General features: G+C 37.5%; 1 protein-coding gene across 5 annotated transcripts in view; it reads left to right on the top strand.

Annotated features, from left to right (window-relative positions):
* The window catches only part of LOC136240388 (uncharacterized), a 46,492-nt gene that overhangs the window by 12,587 nt on the left and 13,073 nt on the right, over positions 1–20,832 (top strand). For 2 of the 5 annotated variants that reach the window (XM_066031352.1, XM_066031356.1), the window contains 2 exons: positions 17,687–17,851; positions 18,402–18,523. In XM_066031352.1, coding sequence (XP_065887424.1) covers positions 17,737–17,851; positions 18,402–18,523 — 237 coding nt within the window. In that variant the 5' untranslated portion in view covers positions 17,687–17,736. Of the gene's footprint in view, positions 1–10,951; positions 11,199–11,966; positions 11,986–16,834; positions 17,381–17,686; positions 17,852–18,401; positions 18,524–20,832 lie in introns of those variants that run through there. The other 3 variants (XM_066031353.1, XM_066031355.1, XM_066031354.1) reach the window with 3 other exon arrangements.

Raw genomic sequence — 20,832 nt, 5'->3', positions numbered from 1 at the left:
TGTGAATTCTGATCATGATGTTTAGTTGTAATATCAGTAGAGTCTTCATCATTGGGAATATGAGACTCTTGAGCACTAGAAACATATTAATGTCATCATCATTTAGTACTGGTAACTCTGAATCAATAGTGTAACGTAGTCTAAGTTGATCTTGGTGACAACGAATGACCTTATCATCTTGAAGTTTGACTTTGAAATAAACAGGACCAGTCTTGTCTATAATTGAATCAGATGACCATCTCTGTTGTTTGTAGTTATTCTTAGCATACACTTACTCCCACTGAAAAAATACAATTTCTATATACAATGTTTATCATACAACTCTTTCTGCTTGTGTTGCTTGGCAACAACTCTCTCTTCCGTAATAGGCTTAGGGGATTCAGTCTGGAATGCAATCGTCTAACAATCAACAATTCACATAAAGAGATCCCAGTGGTGCTGTGGGGAGTAATGCGATATTGAAACAATAGTCGGGATATACAATTATTCAATCTACCCAGAAGACTGCTACAAATACATTGCTTTACAACTTTAACAGCACATTTGGCCAATCTATTAGATGATGGATAGTACGGGGCTGATTCAGTTGACAGAATTCTACAGAAACTAAGTGTGTTTCATTGTCCAATATGATAGTTTCAAGAATTCCAAACAGAGCAAAAACTTGTCTAAGGTAGTAGTACTGGTAGCATTTCTCCATGGCAAAGGCTTCACCACAATAGTTAACAACCATGTGCATAAATTGGTCCAGCAAAATTAACGTGCTGTCTTGGACGTGTGGGCCATTGCCAAGGATGAAATGTCTCAGTGTGGCTTGGTTCTGCTTTTTTCATTACAATGATTCATGACATCTTCAACATACTTGTCCAGCTTAGGCCACCAAATTAAGTGACACGCTAAGGCTTTCATCCCTGTAATCCTGGGATGGCCACTACGAAATTCTGTCAAACAGCACTTCGTCCTTGAGGAGGGATGATGACATGGACACCCCAGATACTACAACCAACTTGGGTAGAAAGGTCGTATCTGTTCCAATAAGTTGTAAGCTTAGTGTAAATTTTATTTGGCCAGCCTAACAAACAATACAGGATCTGTCTTGATCCAAATTACCTCTATTGAACAATTTAAAAATCAAATTAATCAATTGAAATTGCATAAATGCCCCCCACCCCACCTCGGTGTATAGTCTTCGCTTATGAAGTTGACACAATAATAATAAATAAATAAAATAATATGAGTGGATGACATAGGAGTATCATCCAATTTCTCAATCATTAGTGCTAATTCTGCTGGAACGGGTGTACTAACAGGTTTGTCAGGTGAATTATAGATTGCCTATATCATACTGGTTGATAGGAAAACGACACTGCACTCATAAGATTGCAACATCAAGAGACAGGCACAATGGGTGCTGCCCAATCTGCATACATTACTGTGCAGGTCCAATCAAATATTATCTTTCTCCAATTGTGAAAGTTGTTCCTTTATTTTGGCATTCATTGAATTGGGAACAGAACGAGCCTTACAAATTTAGATTTGGCTTGAGAATCCACATAAACTTTTCCTTAAAAGTTTTTCAACTTACCATGTCCTGGTTCAAATAGTTCATTGTGATGATCCAGTAACTTATCCAACATAGTATGTAATTTTACACTATAGAAGGTTGTAAACTGACATTTGGAAAACTTGTTGAACTGTTGCATTTGAAATTATTGAGACCGTGGCACCAGTATCAAGCTCCATTGGAAAAGGCTTTTCATTAAGCATGGCATATATCCATTGTAAATAGTTTGTCTGCCTTGTCCTTGTTTAGTCTATGACACTCAAAACTTCTTCCTGTCAACAACATCGTTGGCAGTGAAATAGAGATTAACTTTTTCAACATAAGCTGTAATTGAGTTGTTCCTAGGATAAACTCGGTTAGCCAGTCACAGTCATGGTTGGATGGTTTCTGCCATCAGGATTCCATGCTCATCACCAATGTGGTATCTCGTGTATAGTTCACAATAAAAAAGATTAATGATTGATAATCAACTACAGTGGAAATCTAGGAGACGGATCTAGAAATTCTTAGAGGGGATTTCAGGTCTAGACATCTTTTTGTGGGCATTTAATGGTATGGATCACTCAACAAGTGTGTAAAGCACACTCAGGATGCAAAGCATGCTCCAACTAGGGGGTCTGGGGGCATATCCCCACAGGAAAATTTTGAAAAATTATATCCTTCTGAGATCGAATTTAGTAACACTTAAACACTCTGAATGGTTTATTTTTATTATCCAACACTATAGCAGTGGCAATTCTAAAAGCTGACATTCAGAGGACAAAGCTAACAAACTAATTTAATCCCCCCCCACACACACACACTTGCAGAGGAAAATTTTGACATTTTAACCTTATTAATTTTGGTGCTGACTTTGACATTGTAAGTGATCACATATGTTGAAAGAAAGCTCTTTATTCAATATCAGTCTCTAGAAATAGCAGTTATGAATCTCCACTGATGACATAGCTATGCAATGCATGGGGCACAACATAATATTATAATTAATGTACAGTATGATTTCATACATCCAGACAATTCTGGATTGACTGAGTGTATAGGCATAGGTTCTCCTAGGCCTACCAATAGAAATATGTATTGGAGAATGTTTCAGAATAGTTACCAGGGGCAAATCCAGACTTTCAAAAACAAGGTTTCACTCTGATTGCCAATAGCTTCAGTCTAGCTAGGTATAGCTACTTCTGAATCAGTAATTGTAATTGTAGTTGCAATGTATCAACAGGGATTCCACTTAGTGAGACACTGATTTTCAGTGGAGCCCTGCATACAAGTGACAAATACATACATACATACAGACAATAAAAAGGGTATATACAAAATACATTATATACACAATTATTAATCAACATTATCATAGTACAATTTCCTAAAACAGGTTGGTTGCCTCAGTCACAGCTGGTGGTAAACTATTACATATAACAGCTCCTTTGTAAAAGAAACTTTGCTTTCCAAAATTGTTATTTATTCTAGGAATAAAGAGTCTATTGATGATTATACTAATATGACCTGTGATATCTTTTGAGTAGCAGATGTTATGAAGATAGGAAGGTGATTTTCGATGAATAGATTAAAAATCTGTACAGCTGTATATATGAAAACCTGCGGTGCTCCATCAAAGTAAAAGAAAACTTGCAATGATACGATGATGGTAATTTTTAAACAAATTTAGTGTACACTCTTTCAAGCACTGCAGTAATTTTAGCTGTAGTGGGGCACCACACAGCATCACAATAGTCAAACAATGTTAAGACAAAAGCTGAATAAAGCAGACAAAGTATTGTAGGTGCCAATGTTCCTTGACACGGAAGATGGTTGAAAGTCTTGAACTAACTCTAGAAACTATAGACCTATTGGTAATGTGTAAAGACCACAATAAGGCCACTGCAATGAGCTAGATAACTTGTTTCTCATGAATTGCCTGCATCAAAATTTTCTTGTGCACATGCAGACTCATTATTGCAGATGCAGACACTACTCATGAGTTTTTACTTCTATGTTGGTTCCAATGCTTTCTAGCATCAACAACCACTGAGGCACCATCAGTGAGTGCTATATAAGAATATTAGCATACCTTAAAATTCCCTACAAGTGGGTTATCGTCTCCAATTAAGAGTCATAGTAGCTCAAGTGTTGTTTAGTCACAAGCTTGCAGCAGCCCCTCCCATAATAGACTGATCAGCCTGCAGATGCTAGCTAACATGGCATCGGCAGCTGCAGCTACTTGCTGAATGCCATTCTGCGAAGGGTGTGGTACATGACCCCAAGACTGCATGGTGAAGATACTAACTATTGTGGAGTTCTCTTAAAGGGACTCTCTGAATTAGAAAGCCTTTAATATTGTTGTGCTGAAGAAGCTGTTTATTTGAATTGAACTGGATGCTAAACCTAAAATTCTAATATAAAAAGGTATATAATTTATTATTGGTTTTGTCATAGATTCTCTAGTGTAGTTATACTACAATAAACTTCTGCAATTTATATGACTTAAAAATAATGAGATAACCACCCATTTGCATGTGTGATTCTATGAGAAGTAGCTGACGAGAAGTTATCTCAATGTAGTGGCCTAATGTAGGGTCAATTATAACACCCAGATACTGAACAGAGTCAACTTGGTTCAAAACTGTACCCAGTACACTGTAAAAATGTGGTTTTCCATTACACCTCACCGGAGGCGTTATATATTATACACCCACACCTCCAAAGGTGCTTGTGTACACCCACAGAGTGTTTAGTTACACCCAAGGACGTTTTGTAAAATGTGTCCTACAGGAGTCATTTAATAGGCACTGTTAGCTATAGGTTGTAATGCTTCACCATGCTGAAGTAGGCCCTCATACACTTTGGTGTTACTTATTGTGAGATAACAGTAAACATAATGTGGGAATTATGCTCCTTATGACATTATTTGTGTTACTTCACTCCTTCAGTAAAATTGCCTTCCTATATGTAAACCCACAATCAAAAGTGGCATTTGTTGGTTACGTTATTTATACAAATCCAGAATCTTTAAAAGACAAGGAAGTCATCGCTGGAGAGAATTGTAATAAGTAAGTTATATGGTACTAATATATTAAAAATTATACAATTTAAAAATGAAGTAGGGATCCAAGCAATAAAAAGTAGTGAAACAAGAGATGAACAATGGTAGCTATTACAGCATAGCTCAGTGGGAAATTAAATCTCTACTTTGACATTGAACACAAAATAATTGTTATACCATGCCAAAGCAGGAATTTAACACTGAGCTATGCTGTAATAGCTACCATTGTTCATCTCTTGTTTCACTACTTTTTGTTGCTTGGATCCCTACTTCATTTTTAAATTTATAATTTTTAATATACTAGTTTGTTTAGTTATTTTTGTTAAAGCATACAGTTAGTTATAAACATGTGACTGTTTTATTAGGGTGACTGCTGTATTTGAGTATCTCGAGTCAGCCTGCAAAGATGTGCGCTTACCCAAAAAAGGGGTGTGGTCATCGTGGTTTCGATCGATTATTATACTAGAAAAGTTAGTTATTATAAGTAATTAAGTACATAACTTCAGGGTCTGGTACTTGTTACCAGATTCCTTTAGTACAACTTGCTCATGCAGCTATAACCACTGTTTGTATCATTATGTATTTTTGACATCCTACTCTATAGGCAACAATGTTATATCCAAAGTGACTACTCATAGAGATCTAGGTATCATTATCTCATCAGATTTAGACTGGGGACCCCACCACCAACACATAATATCAAAGGCTTATCGGATGTTAGGCTTATTATGATGTTCCTTTTCAACAAACATAACTGCTATATCCAAGAAACATCTATATATATCGATAGTCAGATCCCGATTAATGTTTTGTTCAACACTATGGAAACCATAATATATTATGTATAAAAGATATCAGACAACTAGAACAGCTTCAGTGCCGTGCAACAAAGTACATATTGAATGACTACACCAGCAACTATAAATCTCGATTACTTGAGCTCAAAATTTTACCCTTAATGTATGTTTTGGACATCTGTGACATAATGTTTTTTATCAAAAGCCTTAAAGCCCCTACAAATGCATTTAATGTCACTGACTATATTAAATTCACTTCAGGAAACACACAATGAGGATCTAGCTATAAACCGCAACACATAAGAAATACCAATGTTTCCAGCAGCAACTTCTATTTCAACAGACTCCCTCGTATATGGAATGTTTTACCAATAATAGATTACAATCTTAGCCTACCTACTATCAAGTACAAACTTACAAACTTTCTATGGAATCATTTTGATCTAAATTTTGATCCTGACAATGCATGCACTTTTTCTTTTGTTTGTCCCTGTTGTAATTGTAATAAGTCCCCCGAACCTCCCACCTTTGATCACCTGTAACCCTTGCTTTAAATGAGTTTTATATAATAAATTATAAGTAACTATAACTAATCTTAATAACTACTTACTCCTGGCCACTGGCACTGGATGCCAGTGGACCTTCAGCACACACTATAGATTTAAATTAAGGACTACTAATGTTTATACTGTACGTATCTTGTTGTATGTATGCTGTAAAGCAAATAATAAAGCATTACACTATAAAGCTTTTTACTATTTAGTCTACAACTTGAAGGTGTGTGGTCACAATTTTTTTTTTCCTGCAATCAATCCAGTCATTACGGAAAATACTGGATTGATTGGTCACAAATACAGCTAGCATAAAAGGGGCGTGATTATCGTGGTCTCGATCGATAGATCGATAATAGTAGAATAAAGAATGGGCGTGATCTTGTGACCTATCGTGGAGTACTGGTACCTCCGTACAGTAGCGTAGTCTAAGCGCCTTAAATAATTTTGTGGCGTATATTATGCTGCTTGAAAGAAAGTGTTGATATGGAAAATTAACGCCTCGATATGGTTTCGTTGGATGAAGAAGACAAGCAGCCTGATTGAAGATAAAAGAAAAGACAAGGCGCACACTCGTCGGAACCCCAAAGGGCACATCCCACCGGTGAGTTTGTTCAGTGTTGTGGCGTAAAATGGTGGCGTGCGCTGCTTCGTTTGGGCTCTAGGCTTGCGATTGGGGTCAGGCAGTGAGTGAGTGAGACGAAATTTCGAGTTTTGACGATTAAAAAAGGCTGTTGCTATTGTTCCGACAGTCACGTGAATAAAAATAAAACTTAGACAAAAGGTCCTCAAACGAAAAAAAAAGAACTTTCCTTGAGCGGGAATCAAGCCCGGGACCTCCAGCACTTGAGCCCAATGTCCTACCCATTGTGCTACGTGGTTCCCAGCTACCTAACTCCCTTAGTTTCTACCGTATATGTCTCCGAGTGGAGTAACTTCTATATAATATATATTGAAGGTGAAGAAGAAACTAAAGCTGAACCCGATCCTAACACTAGAACTACTTTTCGCGTCCCCTAAAGTTGAATGGTCGGGGCAACCTACTATACGCGTTCCCTAAAGTTGAATGCTGGGGCAACCTACTAGACTATGATTATGATTATGATTAAAGTACCAGTAAAGGCACAGCCTGTCTACCGGATCTGCACACAATAGTACAATTAACCATTAAATCTCGAATCAAATAAGTGATTATCTAATAAGGATTTAAAATTATTTACAGAATTTACGTTAACTACAACTGCAGACAAAGCGTTCCAATCATTAATTAATCTATTTAAAAAATATTTTGATCGACAGTTAATCTTGAGTGACAGTTGAAAAGCTTAAACTGATGCCCCCTTGTAATGGTGGTATCGGAGTAGGTGTATAGAGTGGAAAAATCTGAATTGAAATAGTTATTGATAATCTTATAAAATAGTATCTCACCTCTATGATGCCTGTGAGCCAGGGATGGTAGCTGTAGATCTGTTAGTCTCTCTTATCTCTTAATGATGGCAATAAACGTGTAGCCCTACGTTGGACTTTCTCCACTTTTCTTTGATCAAGAACAAAGAAAGGCCTTCATACTGCATTACTATATTCAAGTGTTGGACGTACGAAAGCTGTAAATAATTTAGTCAACATATCAGAATCTAAATAATCAAAAGATTTCTTAATTAATCCTAGTAATCGATTAGCTTTTACAGCAACCTCTGTGGTATGCAGGTGGAACTTACGTTGGTGGTCCAAGATAATTCCCAAGTCTTTGTAAGAATCAATATTGTCAGTAACTGTTCCATCCGAATAATATAGCCCATAGTGATGCATCGGTCCAAGGTGCATATGCTTGCACTTCAAGATATTGAACTTAAGTTGCCAATGAATTGACCATTCATAAAGTAAGTCCAAATCATGTTGTAGTACTGAATAATCCTCACTAGTTCGTACAACACGGAAAATCTTAGTGTCGTCAGCAAACATATACATGGGACTTGATACAACCGAAGGTAAGTCTTGACAAACATCGTGAATAAGATGGGACCCAACACTGAACCCTGTGGGACTCCACTTGTAACAAGAATGGAATTATATTTCTTTCCATTAAGCACTACTTCTTGTGTTCTGTCCTTAAGAAAATCTTTTATCCACTGTAGCATCTTACCATGTATCCCAAAACTGAGAAGACAATTTTTTGAATCAAGCGTTGGTGGGGAACTGTGTCAAAGGCTTTTTGAAAATCTAGATATATCACATCAACAGAGTAACCTTCGTCTAAGTGTTTAGTGAAATAATCAAGTACATGTAGTAATTGAGTAGTACACGATCTGTCAGGTACAAATCCAAATTGGTAAGCTGAGAGCAAATTGTTTGATATTAAATTACTTATTAAATGATCTTTAACTATAGTCTCCATTAACTTACCAAAAATGGACGTAAGACTGACTGGACGGTAGTTACTAACATTGTTTCTAGCACCTTTCTTGTGAATGGGTGTCACTTGGGAATTTTTCCAGTCATGTGGTAAGGTTCCACTATTAAATGATTCGCTGGAGATAATGGACAATGGGATAGCAATAAATTCACCCACAGATTTTATTATAGAAATTGGCCAGCCATCTCGTCCTGGAGACTTATTGTTATGCATGTTCATAATTTTATCTAAAACAATATCCGGGGTGAAATCTATCGACTCAGATATGGGAAGGGAACCATTAGGGTCTATTGCAGGGGTAGAAGCGATATTTTCATTAGTAAAAACAGTGGAAAAATAATTATTAAACAAGGTAGCGATTTCAAAATCAGAGCATGTCACAGTGTCATCAGAACGGATCAATTCAGTAATGCTGGGGCGTGTCTTAACTTTGGAGTTTACATGTTGCAAAAAGCTTTAGATGCGTTCCCTTAAGTCGAATACTCAGGGCAACCTACTAGATGTGTGCCCTAAAGTCGAATACTTGGGGCATAGCATACAACTAGTGTGCTTGATAGTGAGAAATCTAGTGGACTGCCGGAACAATAGCACTGAAAAAATATTTCCGGCTGCTGGCAACTTTGTTAAAAAAAATTTATATCCTGCTGCCAGTAGGCGTTTTCTTGTTTTTAATGCTACATTTGATGTTAGATGGACTAATATTATACTGTAAAGGTGATTTTCGTCGAGTAAAAAGTTTCTAAGCTGGTTTTTAAAGGCGGTATTTTTGGTGGCGCGCATCACTTTTGATGCAAACCTTACTTAAACTTAAACAGTATTACCGTACTGTTTGATTACACACTTCATGCATTGTACTGAGTCAGCTGCAGATCTATGTTTGCTGTGGTGTACAGTTCTCACATAGTATTATCCAAGAACTGTGTGGCATAGAGCATTCAGTGAAGTTCTTTTTTTTAAAAAAGGTGTTTTTAAACACCTTATGGGTGTACAGAAAGCTGATTCCATCATTTCACTTCTCCCCTTTATGTGTTGAGACTCTGGGTGCTTGGGGACCATGTGCACGCTCATTAGTGAGGCGGATAGGTTTCCGGGTAATGGAACAGTCTGGTGATAATAGGGCCACCCAATTTTTGATTCAGAAAGTTGCCATTGATGTTCAACGTGGCAATGCTGCTTCTGTAATAGTAACAATACCATCATCCCAGGGCTGGGCAGAGTTTGCCTCTCTGCCCACTGTTTAAGTGTTTCATATGGAAGAATTCAATACAAAAAAATGACAGACTGCTTTATTAGAAGTAAGCCTTTTCTATGTCGCATTAATTTTCTTTAACATGATTCATTATTGAAGGGAATTCATTAGCTCATACAGTGCACATAATAATTGTCTTCAAGGCAAACCCTTCAATTTTTCTTCAAGTGATCACTGTTTACTGTAAACAAATTAAATCCAAACCTGGCCGACTGCTTTATTAGAGAACTTCAAAAATAATTGTTATTGTATATCAGAAACAATTGTACTTAAAGTCAGTTGCTCTGTATTGCCTTCTTTAGTGGTCAGCTACTTACTTATTCAGGTAATGAAATCCTTACAACTGTTAAGTATATTAATACTACTCAATGAGACAGGTATGACATATTTGGTTTCTTAAATGTTATTCATTATTAAAGCAAATTCATTGGTCCATATGTATATAGCACTTTACAAAGTGTCTATACACACAAACATTCTGAATGTGTTATGTATTTTTTTTCAATTCAATTCATTCAATTATTAGCTTTATAGTGCAATGTTACAGGTGTACATGGTTGTACAACAATAAAAGTGAGTTTGTATACAATTGCACTAAAGGTAATCTGGTAAGTACCAGATCCCATAACTTAAATGTATATCAACGAAATCCATGAAGAGTGTATTTACATACTCTAACAGAACATTCACTGATGTCGCAAAATTGTTTCCATATGTTATATTATTATCTTTGTGGTTGTATACCTTGTAAATATCTCATGTAAAAAAAAGAAAGAAAAAACCCTATGAGTGTAATGGAACACCCCATAAGGGTGTAACTGAACACCTGTGGGGAGCCCAGTTATAATGGCAGATATAACACCCCAAAAAGTGTTTATGTAAGAACCCCTTTTTACATTAAGTAGTAGCTAGCTAGCTAGCTACAAAATAATCACTCTCCAGCAATGTTTCACAGTTAAATTTCACCAGAAAAATGCATTTAGAATTCCATTAAAACAGTAATTATTTTAGAGGCGTATGAAGAGCCCGCCTCCCTCCCCTTAGCTAGGGTGGCATCAAAATAGGTCGTTAGCGATTATATGGGGAACGCGCCTGCTCCGTAAACTGCGCGTGCCTAATTTTTACAGGGGGATTTCAACTGAAACCATTGCAATCCCCTGTACCTGCCACTGAACTGTAAACAATCGTATAACTACAGCAAACGGCTTGGATGGAATGACACTTTCAACCAATACCACGCACACTACAATCACAATTACATCATATACTATATAAAGTCAGTTACGTCACTAAATAGTTGTAGGATATCTAGTTTTATTTCCTGATATTTCCTCTTTATAAACTTGACCTCCTGATGGTAGCTAGTTATATACTAAAAAAGATTCGTCTAGAGAGTGCATGGTTCGACTTTGAGGCCGATTGCTAGCTACATCATCTTGAACACCTTTGAGAACCCCGGCACGAATATCAATTCCGACAAGTATCTAGCTATAACAGCTACGTGATAGCTAGCTAGCTAGCTTCATAAAGAAATTCAGTGAGTAGTCAAGACGACACCAGCGAAAACACCAAACAACAGAGGTTTGTATACGTACATAGAGCAACCATAGCATGTATGATACGTAGTTGCATGTGCAATTTATGGTTTGGTACACGTGGATCCGGGAATGCACAGAGCTGAGTGATCAGCTACCTAGAGTAACTCACCTAATATCGGCCGGGCTCCAAAATCGGACGAGATTACTCGAGCTACAACAGGAGTTTTTGAAAAACTTATATGTCTTTAGATAGTTCAAGGCTGTGGGACTTTGCACACCAGGTATCAGCTTCCTCGGCTTCTTTGTCTGGTGGCAGCAGACCTGCAAAGTCATTTTTCCAATTAATACGTATAATCCGGGAAAAAAGTCGATTCACGGACACCAATAGTTTACAAATCACACTTACATTCGATCAACAGTTTTATATCTTCACTTTGTAGAACAACTCATCTATTGTGCAGCAATCAATACAGATTATAACGCACAGGTGTATAACATTGTCTTGTGGGTACTTTCTAAATATCCCCAGTTTAGGCTGCATAAATTTAATTATTAGTTTCTCATCCTATGTTCAAAATGTCAGTGCGGGAAGGTGGACTTTTATTTTATTTTTACTAGCTAGGTAGCTGACTTAGCCACCTAAAGTGACTCAGAATGCAGTTTTCTTATAGACTGCTCTAGCAAGGTACCAACTTTATGGGCCTTTCCTTTTTGCGCCCACCAGGACGCTTAGACCGTGATCGAGAACCACGGATGCACATGATGGAGGAGTGAAGCAAGGAGAACCCCAAACTGCAACGGAGTGCACCAGCGCTAAAGTACAGAAACAGGTAAATAAAAATCTGCTGAGTATCCTATGCCCCCTGAAGACCGCAAACATCTTCAACATGGTTGGGACGAACGAACACCATTTTTCATCTCTTTTGGGCTCTGCTTCTGATGCTATAACAAAGGTTCGTCTATTGTCAGCTTTCTCCTCAGAGTCTGGTGCGTGGCTTGGTGCTCTGTGCTGTACCTTCCGGCTTGGGCACTAAGCTGGATAATGAATATTTAAGGATAGTTCTTGGTCTACGTCTTGGTGTTCCCATCGTTGTAGGGCATACGTGTGTTTGTGGCAGTAAAGTTGATGTTTTTGGAACTCACGGTTTGTCTTGCAGGCGTAGTGGAGCCGGCCGTATTCCTCGGCATGCTGCGGTGAATGAATCTATTCGTCGTCGTGCTCTGCACTGTTAAAATTCAGGTGTAACCAAAGCACCTTTAGGGGTGTCCAGTTGCATGTTTAAAAACAACTCTCTTCAGGTGTTAGAAAAGGGTGGTGTGATGACACTTGGAGGGTGTGAAAGAAGAGTGCTAAGGTGCTGCAAGAAATATAACACCATAGTGTAAAAGTGCTACAAGAGGTGTAAATCCAGGGTGTGTGGTGGGGTACACTGTTAATTTCCGACACTTTCATGGGGGGTGGGACTCCTCCTATCCCCTCGTTTTCATTGATAGTTTATTTAGGAAACACATAATTATTATGACCTGTGAAATAGCAGTAATTCAACATGATTACAACTACACTTACTTGCTTATCTTTCTACACTCTATATGTAAGTTGCAATTTGTACTTATAACGTAACTACCAAAGAAACTTGTAATTGTGGGATTTCATTCACAGAAACACCCTTGTAGGTGCAAAGGGTGTTCCCATTACACCTCATCAATGAAATGTAGTTGCATTGATTATCAATGTCGTCTATATTCAGAAGTGCAGCACTTCATGCATAGTAAACAAGTTTTCTTTAGCACAATGGAAATGCATTTATGCAACTATTGTTTGGAAAACCAATCCACATTAGTGACTGGATTTGACAAAACAAGGCTTCCACACACATCCACTACCATTATGACAACTCAATCATTATGTAGGAATATGCTGTTATAGTTTCAAGCTTTGACCTGGTATATTATACTATGCTATTGAAGGACTTTGTGCAAATTTTAAGCCAATAGCTTGCTGAGTATGTAGTCAAGTTATAGCTGGTTATAGTCGGAAAATTGGATGTGTGTGGAAGCCTAGCTTGTTTGTCAAATTCGGTCACATATTTATTTAATTTAATATTATTTATATAGAAGTTTTAATTTGAGATAAATGGTTTAGATTTAAAACTATTGTAACTTTCCAAGGCACACATGAAATTTACACCAGATATGCATCAATTTATTACCTTTCAGATACCTGTAGGGTTCCTGCCAAATAAGAAAGAAAATCAGATGACTTTAATGAGCTAGCTAGCTCACTATAATAAAATTCATATTTGTGCATATGTGATGAGCTGTAAATGTGATATGCATGAAATGTACTTAGTTGGGGTAAGTAATAACAATACATATTTGCTATTTAATGAGGCAAATGTGAACTATCATCTCCTACACATCACATACACTACAGGAGTTCACACTATGTACAATATTTTTAGAGCATATCCCATACACATGACACTTTTTATTGTAGAATTACGGCTGCTCACAAAGGGGTGGAAGGGGAGTGGGAAATATAGACCATAATTGAAATCCAGACATGCATGAGGTTGCAGAGCTGTGCTGGCTCCTTAGTGCCTGGTATATATGCAGCAAAATCTATTATCAACACAGAAAATTATGTTGGACAACTAAAATAGGCCATCTTCCAATTCTTGTCAACCCAAGACGGTCAACCTTACCAAGGCCAGAAATTGCCATTAAGCTTTTCACACCACCTGCACCATTAAAGCCAGCCTCAAGTAGTTTGAGCTCAAAACCATGAACTAGTATGATAGTGTGGCTACCCTCTGGTGGCATTTGATTTTGTCTGATGTGCAATTTGTATCAGTTTTGTAAAATCTGATACTGTTAATAGCTACAATTATATTCACTTTAAACTGCAGGCATTTATCTTGCATGATAATTCAGGGCATGTGCTGTTATCATGAGGGCCGATAAATCACTTGACCCATAAATAAATTGCATTCAAGTGTTTCTGCCTCACTTCTATAAGAGTGCTAGTAATTGTATGCAATTACAGTCATAATATTAAACTCTATCATGAAGTGTTAGACTCTGTTTGGGGTTTCCAATGAACAATTAAGGGTGTCAACACCCAATAAGTGTGACTATAAACCTCTTAAGGCGGTTTCAGGGGTGCTGCAACAACACCCTCTTGATTTTTAGAAAGTTATAGGTGTCGTGGTAGCACCTAAATTTTTACAGTGTGTCTTCTTTATACAAACTGCAGCAATGTATGTCTTTACATCCAACTAGGTTGAACTGAACTTGAAAGTATGAGGCACTTATACAGTACAATAGTAACTGTATAGTAGGGACCACAAAGGAGTAGGCGTGGCCCACAAAATAACATCACCCAAAAAACAGCCTCGATTTCCCCTGACGACAGTATTGGTTAGGTAAACCAAAGCCCAAACGAGCTTTCAGATCGACCCGAAATGCTTTCAACAAGTTGCTACGGAATTTTTAAAAAAAAATTATTCGACGGAATTTTCTACTGACTGAGTAAGTAGCTAACTGACTGACTGATTGATGCCTTCAGACAAGCATAGCTAACTCGATAACGGCTAAGGCTACGGGCTTGATTTTTCACTGTTCGACGTCGCTTTGGCCCGACATGCAGGTGCCTTTTGGCATACCGCAGTACGTACAATGCATTCTTCATGGGCTTACCAGTGTCCTCCTTCCTCCTTTGTGTCCTATTCATCTCGGCTGCTGACAGCGAAAGGTGTCCGGATTTGGTGGTAGCACGTGATGGCTTCCCTTCATAACATAAATCGTCCGTATTCTATTTTGATTGCAGAGGTGCTTTTCAAACAGTTCTTGTTTCGTACTGCTGTGTAACGGGTTGAACATAGCCAACAGCGAAGCGTAGATACTTCACTTTTCAGATATAATTGTGGCGCGCGGTACTACACTGTTAAAAATAAAGAGTAACCACCACTCTGAAGAGTTCCCAGTGTAGGGAGGATTTAACACCTCATGGAGAGTAACCAACACTCTGAAGAGAACAACCATTACTCTGAAGAGTAAGTGACACCACCTTCAGAGCATGTGCTACTCCCCAGTTACTCCTTTAGAGTAATGGTTACTCTCCAGGGGTGTTAAATCCTCCCTACACTGGGAACTCCTTGAGGGTTGTGGTTACTCTTCATTTTAACAGTGTATATCTTTCTTTTGGTATGCGTGGATTGTAGAGGTGCTTTATGAACAGTTCTTGATTCGAAATGCTGTGTAACGGATTGAACATAGCTGACAACGAAGCGTAATGGATACTTCACTTTTCAGACGATAATTGATATAGCTGGGGTGCGCGATGCCATTTGAGATGTGGTATGCATAGTCATAATAAAATTATTTACAAAAAAAGTTAACAAACAAGTACACGAAAAAATTTGTAATTTTCAACTAGAGTAGGGACCATCGCACATCGATAAAAAATACTGAACAAGTTGGAGTAGTCCATGATATTAAACCACCGTAACTTGAAAACAATAAGAAGTGTTATATCCCTACTGTGCTCAAGACACCATAATGGAAATGCACAGCAGGGATATAACACTTCTTATTGTTTTACGGTGGTTTAATATCATGGACTACTCCAACTTGTTTCAGTACTTTTTATCGATGTGCTACGGTCCATACTCTAGTTGAAAATTACAAATTTTTTCGTCTACTTGTAGTATTCTATCACATGATGACTTAGACTATAGAGTTGTCAGTTTGCAAACAGAAAAGAAAGAAAACAAAAACAAGTATACTTCGTACCATTTGAACTAACAATCTAAACAGTAGCTATCCACCATGTAGTTGGACTGGTGCTTGTATTTTCTATGCTTGCTCGACTCTTTTTGGGTTTTGACTACACTTCAGGCTCATTCGTGAATTGAGTTACTCATAGGGAAGACTCCTTAAAACCCATCTGTTTGCCATTGGCTAATTGGAAAGAAAGGCATTGGAAAAATGTTGATATTGATTTTAGTGTCGCATAAGTTGTTGTTGTGGATGTTAGAAACAACTGTTCATCAGCCCACGTTATTCTGGGGACAAAGTGGCTCGATGTCTGAGTCTAACTACACCACTGCTTCACCTTGTAGGACTGGTTACTGATACCGATACATTAGGATATTAACAGGAGGCTCATTCTTACTACAACATGTACAACATTCTTGAAGCCATATTATCTTCACCAATGAATATACAATTTTTACTCTGGCTGTCTACGCCAATTTGTAGTTCCAAGAACCATGAGGCCTTTTAAAAACATACTAATTTGTATGGGAAACAATATGTGGTTTAAAAGTATGTACTCCAGACATTAATTAAATTGCTTAAAGTAAGTGGTCTGTGTTATTGATACTGTATATTATGTATGAGTCATTGACTGAATTAAGATACGTAGCAACAAGCAATGTTGATAAATTCCTGCGCTAACTAACTCTTAATGGTTTTATTTGATTGCTAGTATTTTAAGGCAAACAACAAAACATTTCTTTATCATTCCTAAAACTCTGATTAGCTTTTGAGGTAGTTACTGGTAATCAGATACATAAGAATGAAATGTCAGTTAAACAGGACTCCCGAATCTTTGACTTCCTCTAGTTGCTGGCCATCAATTATGTATGTAGCTGAATTGAGGATTATGTTTACCTATGTACATGACCGTACACTTTGGTATGTAGTTTAAATAGTATTATTGCCAAGAAAGTGTCAATCCAAGCAAACTATTTAAACCAGACTACTATCTGACATGATCAGCAATTCTAGCAAACAGCCAGCGAACAACAGTTGATTTCTATCAACATTGAGTAGATAAGATGAGGAAAAGCAGGGAGCTTAAGAAAAACCATTGGGGGCATCAATAGTAACTGCTGTCCTATCAAAAACCTCATCACACATTGTCTTCTATCAGTCAAATAAGCATAGATCCACTGAAGTAGTCTCCCTATAAAGCCATATGAGCACAATTTATTTAACAATCTCACACACACATGTGGGATGGAATCAAATGCTTTGCGGAAGTTTATAAGTATACGACATCCACACTATAAGTATAGTAGTCAATTTATTAAGAACACTTAGTAGTTGGGTTTTATATGTCATTTCACAAACGTGTGTTGTATGTACTTCAGTTATTAACTTGTTGGTGATAGGGTGAAATCTTTGATCACAGATTCAAAACCCTTGATAACAGCTGAGGTTAGGTTAGGGTTTTGTAAATCATTCCATCATGTACATATGTGTGTTCGAATGGCAAATTTATAAAAGAGTTCTCTGAAATTTATATGATGTTACACTATAAAATTTAAAGCTAAGGAAAGGAGTCTGGGGACTTACCCTTGAAACTTTAGTAATTCTGAAAATGAATTTAGGACTACTTTCAGTTTACAATCATAGTAAATACAATACATTAAAACTTTGCAATTAACTAGGACAAAAGTTGTATCCCTTGAATGATAGATCTGCTACTGGTCATTCTGTGTGTCATTTTTTGCTCTAATGCAGGTCAAATCATAGAGTGGAACAGTGGAACAACTACCACTGCATTCAAAGAGATGACTAGTAAGCTCAAGTCTTGGAGTGGCAATAGCTCATCCCTCTGGTTTGCAATGAAAGTAGAGAAAGACCTACAAAAATCAGCTACAAATTTTGCCACTACTAAAAGCAATGGTATGACAGAAACACTGTAAAAATGAAGTGTGCACTGTGACACCAAGGTATGCTGTTTTGGTGTCACAGAGCACATTTTGTGTGCAAAGCACACTTCATTCTTTACAGTGAAAATACTGCATATTGCATATAGTAAGGAAAGACACTGGGAAATCAGCATAAACAACTCACTGTGGTGACTTGTTAGAATGATGCAAGGCTGGAGCCAAGGCTTTATTCATCACTTTAACACTGGCTGTAAAATGGTAGTTACCTACTGAACTCAAATAAAATAGTGGGTGTGATTTGTTTGTTGATTGGCATGGTTAGCCACAAATCTCTTCCATGCAACTGACTCCAAGTTTCTTTACCAACAAGAAGACTCCAGTGCATCGGCAAACTAAATGCCATTGATGATATGTAGCTACAATCCAAGATCCTAGGCCATTGTTTAGCATATATTAATTATTGATCAATAAGTTTACTTTAATTAGAACTTTTACAAAAATTAGACTGAACAGTAGAAAATGTCATTGTTAGGGTAGAATAACTGTTTTTTATTTATGTATAGCAATGAGTAGTTTGTTGCAATGGAGCAAGGGAGAGCAGAACCAAGTGTTTGGTCAGATATTTGGGAAAATTGCTGAACTAAACTGGATGTGGGAGAAAACCATTGAAAAATTTGTTGAACAGGTATGGGCTAATGTGTACTTGTGTTTTAATAGAATAAGACTATAGCATGCATTTCTGGTTCCCTGTATTCGCAGGCTTTAGCCTTATCACAGGTCCCTAGTGGGATATATAGTATTTAATATAATTATGGTATCTCAAATTTCTGTCTTCTGTATAGAAACTGCAAAATAGCTACGCTGGTTTGGTGGCAAATTTAGTGAATGAGCATCCACTTGCCTTCCTAACTATGTATCTATACACTTTACTGTGTATGTATTTCATAAAATCATGTTAGTATACTAGCAATAGCATGGGTAGCAGTGAAATTTGGGATAAATACCATGAGTGTTGTATTGGAAATGGTACTTCCAATACAACAAGAGTGGTATTTATCCTAAATTTCACTGCTATACCCATGCTATTCCCAGTTAATACTACCTAATCCAAAACAGCCAAGCTGTAAAAAAAGTGTGCGGCCCTCAGAAAGGCTATGGTGAAAAAAGATGTGAAATCCAAGGTGGCGGCCAAGAAATGGCTGTGATGGTAGGTTAATGGTAAAAATTTTAATAACGACAATTCAGGTGAATTTTTGTGCCGCTTCACAAAATTTACCTAAATTGTCATTATTAAAATTTTTACCATTAACCTACCATCACAGCCATTTCTTGGCCGCCACCTTGGATTTCACATCTTTTTTCACCATAGCCTTTCTGAGGGCCGCACACTTTCTTTACAGCTTGGCTGTTTTGGATTAGATTTCATTTCTTTTTGTATTTGCATACCCCAAAGCTGGCCTATGGCCAGCTTTGGGACTTTTTTTAACCTATGTTTTTTCTTTACTACAGGAAGAAGAAAAGATGAAGTAGATGTACTTTAAATATTTTACCAGTAAATGTACAAATTATATATACTGTATAATACATATGTGACCGGATTTGCGAAAAGGGGTCTTCCACACACATCCAATTTGCCAACTTTGACAATTGATAACTTCAGATTGGAAAGAGCTATTGCCTTGATATTTGGGCAGTGGTGAGCACCACTATAGCTGAATACATGGTGAAATTTTCAGGTTAATATGTTACTTGAACACTGAGTTATGGTCTCCAACGTTTACGGAATTGAATGTGTGTGGAAGACCCCTTTTCGCAAATCCGGTCACATATATTGATTACAGAAATCTCCATGGTGCTTTCTTTGTAACTGAACACTCTACAAGGTGACTTCTTCTAATTGCTCTCTCTACAGGGTGAATTGTTTGTAGCTGAACGATCTACAAGGTAACTTCTTCTAGCTGATCTCTCTACAGGGTGATGTGTTTGTAGCTGAATTTTGTATAGGTGATTTGTTTGCAGCTGAGCTCTTTACAGAATGGTTTCTTTGTAGCTGAACTCTCTAAAAGGTAACTTCTTCTAACTGATCTTTCTACAGGGCAATTTGTTTCTGGCAGAATTTTCTAGAGGGTGATTTCTTTGCAGCTGAACTCTCTACATGGTGGTTTCTTTGTAGCTGAACTCTCTACAAGGTAATTTCTTCTAGCTGATCTCTCTACAGGGAGATTTGTTTGTAGCTGAACTATCTACAAGGTAACTTCTTATAGCTGATCTCTCTACAGGGTGATTTGTTCGTAGTTGAATTCTGTACAGGTGATTTGTTTGCAGCTGAGCTCTTTACAAAATGGTTTCTTTGTAGCTGAACTTTCTCCAAGGTAACTTCTTCTAACTGATCTTTCTACAGGGTGATTTGTTTGTAGCTGAACTATCTACAAGGGAATTTCTTCTAGCTGATCTCTCTACAGGGTGATTTGTTTGTAGCTGAATTCTGTACAAGTGATTTGTTTGCAGCTGAGCTCTTTACAGAATGGTTTCTTTGTAGCTGAACTCTCTACTGGGTGATTTGTTTGTAGCTGAAATCCCTACAAGGTAACTTCTTCTAGCTGATCTCTCTACAGGGTGATTTGTTTGTAGCTGAACTCTCTACAGGTGATTTGTTTGTAGCTGAACTCTCTACAAGGCGATACTTCTAGGTGATCTCTCTACAGGATTCCTTGTTTCTAACTGAACTCTCAACAGGGTGATCTGTTCATAGCTGAACTTTCTACTGGGTGATTTGTTTGCAGCTGAACTCTCTAAATGGTGGTTTCTTTGGAGCTGAACTCTCTACAATGTGACTTCTTCTAGCTGAACTCTCTACAGGGTAATTTGTTTGTAGCTGAATTCTGTACAAGTGATTTGTTTGCAGCTGAGCTCTTTACAGAATGGTTTCTTTGTAGCTGAACTCTCTACTGGGTGATTTGTTTGTAGCTGAACTCTCTACAAGGTAACTTCTTC

The sequence above is a fragment of the Dysidea avara genome, chromosome 12 (assembly GCF_963678975.1).
Source record: "Dysidea avara chromosome 12, odDysAvar1.4, whole genome shotgun sequence".
Lineage (NCBI taxonomy): Eukaryota > Metazoa > Porifera > Demospongiae > Dictyoceratida > Dysideidae > Dysidea > Dysidea avara.
The sequence above is the reverse complement of the archived record's forward strand: the minus strand, read 5'-3'. Positions and strand labels throughout refer to the sequence as shown.